This window comes from Scardinius erythrophthalmus, assembly GCF_964197995.2.
Source record: "Scardinius erythrophthalmus genome assembly, chromosome: 12".
NCBI lineage: Eukaryota > Metazoa > Chordata > Actinopteri > Cypriniformes > Leuciscidae > Scardinius > Scardinius erythrophthalmus.
The window spans coordinates 15,115,495-15,120,476 of NC_138232.1; the positions used below are offsets into that span (position 1 = coordinate 15,115,495).

A 4,982-nucleotide genomic window follows, 5' to 3' on the forward strand; every position below is an offset into this window, starting at 1 on the left:
TTGTGTCCTTTGTTTTACCTCACACAGACATGCACTGGAAATTTAAAAAAGTTTTAGCCTTCTATGTATAAACCGAAGTCAGAAAGATGGAGAGACTCAAGAAGAAGTGACAACAAGTAGACAACATTTCTGAATGGTTAGTTGGTGCATTTATGTAGCTTATGTGTAGTTATCTTCTAGTCATTGATTAGCATATTCGGGCACAACGCGCACTTTGATTCTCTCATCTACACAGAAGCAGCAATTTTCATTTTTGCAAATCATACATTATTACGATAGATAGATAGATGGATGGATGGATAGATAGATAGATAGATAGATAGATAGATAGATAGATAGATAGATAGATAGATAGATAGATAGATAGATAGATAGATAGATAGATAGATAGATAGATAGATAGATAGATAGATAGATAGACAATTTATTATAAAAGCATACATCTAGCTTACACATTTACCCAAATTATCATACGCCTTTTTAACCGAAGTTAATTTGGGTGTGTTTCTCCATCCCCAACGTCCCTGACGAGAGCGTTGCTCTCCTCGGCTGTGAACCGCTCCTGGCGCGCGCCTGGCAAATCCGCCGTTATGATAGGAATCCGCTTTAGAAAAAGCGCGCCTGCTCTTAAAGGGAATGTGAGATGACGCTCTGATTGGTTTATTTCACGTTACGCCCAAACCACACCTATGAATAATGAAGCTCTTCAGACCAGCCCATTTTAGATTTGCGCCTGGCGCAAGAGTCATTTATCCCGCCGGGAAAATAGCAACAGCGCCAAGACCCGCCCACAAAGTTACTTGCGCTTTGCGCTTTGCCACTTGCGTTTCAGATCGTTAAAATAGGGCCCTCTGTCTTGATAATCAATAAATCGCGTTCCCGGGGCGGGTTTATGTAAATTTTAGGAGGACTGTCGTGTTGTCCATACCAGCCGTTGGTTGTAGGCTAGTCCTTAAAAAGCAATTTCTTTAAAAGAAAATATCTCCCTTTGCTTTGAACTTTGAGTGTTGTAACTTTGCAGATGTTGTTTATGCTCAAACAGCAACATTACACACTAACTAAAGTTAGAAAAGTGAAATCATATTCAATTACCCCTTTAATGCTTTTACACAAAAATGTGTCACAACAAATTGTACTGTATGTTATGTCAAAGAGAATAGATAAATGCATATACTAATAGGCTACTTAAAATTGCTAATTTAGAAACATATGTAATCTTTATTTCTAAGTGAAGTTGAGAAAACATTGGGGACATGGGGATTTTCTTAGAGATTATTTCTTATTAGATGCTAATCATTACAAATTTGTGTTAATTGGGGTACATCTTCACATAATGAATATTAATGAATATGAATTATTAATTCAGAAGGTTAATAATCTGACAGAAAGAAAAAACACCTACAGTATATTAAATTAAAGGAGGTGAAGTCCAAGCAAAAGACTTTGGTTTGTGTTGCATATTTACATGCATCAGCATAGGCTGCAGATGACAATTAGTATTAGGAATTGATTTGGGTTTGTGAAAATAGATCAAAATAAATCCAGTGTGATTAGACCTGGTGTTGTTCATTATATAATGATCATTTGGGAGCAAACTCAATGCTTGCAGTCTGCAATATGTCCTTATATCAAACCAATCTAGCCCAATTTCATTTTAAAGACTAAACACAGGGATTCAGGAGAGACTTGGGCTCTCAGAGTTGTATTCTTTTAGGTACATGGTCTCATTTTTCTCCCTGAATCCTTTGCATGGCTCTATAAACAGAGAGCATGTTGCTGAAACTTTGATCCGGCTGAGGGAACACTTAAAAAGCAGTGCCAATCTGATTTTTCAAGAGAGTTTCCCATGACCAGGTGGCGTCTCCAGTGATGGCGAGTGTATTCAGTATAATCATGCCATCAGTGGTGTATGACTCCTGGGGTTTATCTAGGTCTAGCAGATCGAGATTTTGCGGCTGCTCCCTCTCTGCCTGTGTGACTGAGGGAATAAAGCATCATTTCAGCTGAAGATGGGCGACAAAGAATGATGGTAGGAGCGTTTATCTGAACCTCAACATACACTTCCTCACACCTGAACAAACACTCACATACGCATTCACATTATCCCTTTGTGTATGAGATAGAGAATTATCATGGTGTGCGTGTAGACAATAGGCCTTGATCGAGTGTGTTTGTATTTTGGCACAGATTGTGGTTATGGATGACTGCTAGTCACAGACATAGCATGGACTCATGGTTAGATGTGCTGGAAACTTTCTCACGTTCTTAAAGGGTTAGTTCACCCAAAAATGAACATTCTGTCAGTAATTACTCACCCTCATGTTGTTCCAACCCCGTAAGACTTTCGTTCATCTTCGGAACACAAATTAAGATATTTTTGATGAAATCTGAGAGCTGGATCACTCCTCTACAGGCTTATGGACACTATAACTTGCTGGCCCAGAAAATGTATTAAAGACATTGTTAATATAGTCCAAGTGACTCCAGTGGCTCAATCTTAAGTTTATAAAGCGACGAGAATACTTTTTGTGCGCAAAAACAAACAAAAATAACGACTTTATTCCACTTTTCATTTCCTTCTCTCTGGGCCTCGAGTTTTTTTTACGTAGTGTAATAGCGTAGCGCGTCTGTGTTTCACATTAATTTGGTATATTCTTGGTTCTTATACTGCAACAAATGTTGCACATTAAACAGCAGTTTACATAAAAAATATTTTTTTTTTCAATCACAAGTAGATAATGGTCCCTGTTGGAGTAATATAATAACTGCTTTACATAGGCTACCTTTGAAATACATTAGGACAGAAAATACAACCATATGAATTTCTGTTGCAAGCTAATTGCTGGGGTTTGAGCGTCCTCGTGTGGAGAAAACATATTATAGCATTTTAGCGCTTTATTTACAGTTGCTAAGCAACACAATTCTTAGAGAGGAGGGAAGTTGCTGGAAGTGATTCGGAGCAAACATTAGCAACTGAAAAATAATTTATAACACTTTGGACAATATGGAAAAATCTAAAGAAAAAGAGCCCGTGGACATAGTTCACCAGAATGCTATTCATGTCGAGACAATAAAGAAGGAGCTGAGAACCCAGAAGCTGTACACGGAGTTTAACATCAATCCCTTCAAGAAACGTGAGTGCAGAGCTTCACACGTCTCTCTGTTAACTTTGACTAAATATTTAAAAGAGTCTCTTTGTTTTTTCAGTGCACATTTTGACTGACAAACCCATGTCCAACATCACCTACAGAAAGGAAGAGGAAGACCGTAAGTATTTCAACTAACGTTAACGTACATATGACGTAGCAGAATTTAATGTAGCTAGTTGCCTCCAAAACTAGTTATGTTAGAGCCACAAAATATAACCATACATTCACAGGAACTCGTGAAACTTAAATTCTAAACGTAACATGTAAAGTGTATTGACAATTTTTTTTGTATAGCTGCTTTCCTCCAGGCCATACACGGGGCCCGTCTGGAGCCAGCAAAGAAGTATACTCACCCTCAGACTGAATCACAAGAGATAGGATGGATGTCCACTCCTCTAGTAAGTTCTTATCTATCTATCTATCTATCTATCTATCTATCTATCTATCTATCTATCTATCTATCTATCTATCTATCTATCTATCTATCTATCTATCTATCTATCTATCTATCTATCTATCTATCTATCTATCTATCTATCTATCTATCTAGCCTATCTAAAAAGAGTCATTAATGTTCTCTAATTGTTCAGCTCAAGATATTTAGATTTTATATTAACATTTAGGATACAATTTAGTTGTATTTATTGGTAACACTTTAAATATGGTTCCATTTGTTAACATTAGTTTACATTTGTTAACATGAGTCAATGTGTTAATATTATTTAATAGACCTAAGCTAACATGAACTAACACTGAACAGTTGTACTGGTATTTTTATTAACTAACTTTAACAAAGATGAATAAATACTGTAACAAATGTATTGCTCATTGTTAGTTAATATGTAATTAACATTAACAAATGGGACTTGATTGTAAAGTGTTACATATTTATTTATTAAGCTATGCATTAAAAAAAATTTAAATGCTTATTTTAATAAATCTGCTAAATTGGGCAGCTTTTGCTTCTACATCTAACTGCTAAAAAACCTTGGTAACACTTTAGTTCAGGGTCTAATTCTCACTACATAATCTAGCTGCTATTAGCATGCATAATTGCATATTACTAGTATATTGACTGTTTATTAGTACTTAGAAAGCACATATTAATGCCTTATTCTGCATTACTTTATTCTACATCCCTTAATCCCACCCAATACCTAATCTTAACAACTACCTTACTAACTATTCTTAAGCAGTAATTAGGAGTTTGAGGCAAAAGTTGTAGTTAATAGTTAGTTAATAGTGAGAATTGGACCCTAATATAAAGTGTAACCAGTTTGTTTTTTGTAATTTACTTTATTTTACATTTGCAAACCCCATAGTGGATTTACTCCCAATTTGCATATTATAGTATCCAAGATTACTGTATGTATGTATGTACTTTAAACATCAGCTGTACAGTATAAAACTGAAAACATCTTTCATAATCGTCCTACTAATCAGCTCTTTTGTGCAACACTTCAGCTTGTCTCAGATCGCAGTGACAGAAGATTGAACTTTCCACGGCAGAACTCTGAAATCACTAAATACATGGATGCTGCCTGGCGGTTGAAGGAGCAGACAAAAAATTTGGGATGACAGGCTAGGCCTATATTTTCCTGATGCCATATAGCACTAATGCAAATAAACAAGTCTGGATAGCATCTGTGAGCACTGCAAAGTGAGCATTCTTTGTTATCACAATAAACACTAAATGTACCAGTACTAATGTGTTCTTACCATCTAGCAAGGCAGGTCATTCGATCTTAAGACACAGCCGGGGTGTTTAGAATTTCAGTCGTGTATCTGGAGATATGTAAAAGTGGGTCAAATGGCCACCATTCATCACTATGA

General features: G+C 36.2%; 1 protein-coding gene across 1 annotated transcript; it reads left to right on the top strand.

Moving 5' to 3' along the window:
* Positions 1 to 3,004: 3,004 nt before the first annotated feature.
* Positions 3,005 to 4,727, top strand: cfap144 (cilia and flagella associated protein 144; the record flags this gene model as incomplete). The annotated part of the gene is made up of 4 exons (XM_081380205.1): positions 3,005 to 3,134; positions 3,208 to 3,267; positions 3,444 to 3,547; positions 4,614 to 4,727. The coding sequence occupies 4 exons, from the start codon at positions 3,005 to 3,007 to the stop codon at positions 4,725 to 4,727; spliced, it is 408 nt and encodes a 135-aa protein (XP_081236331.1).
* Between the last annotated feature and the right edge of the window lie 255 nt (positions 4,728 to 4,982).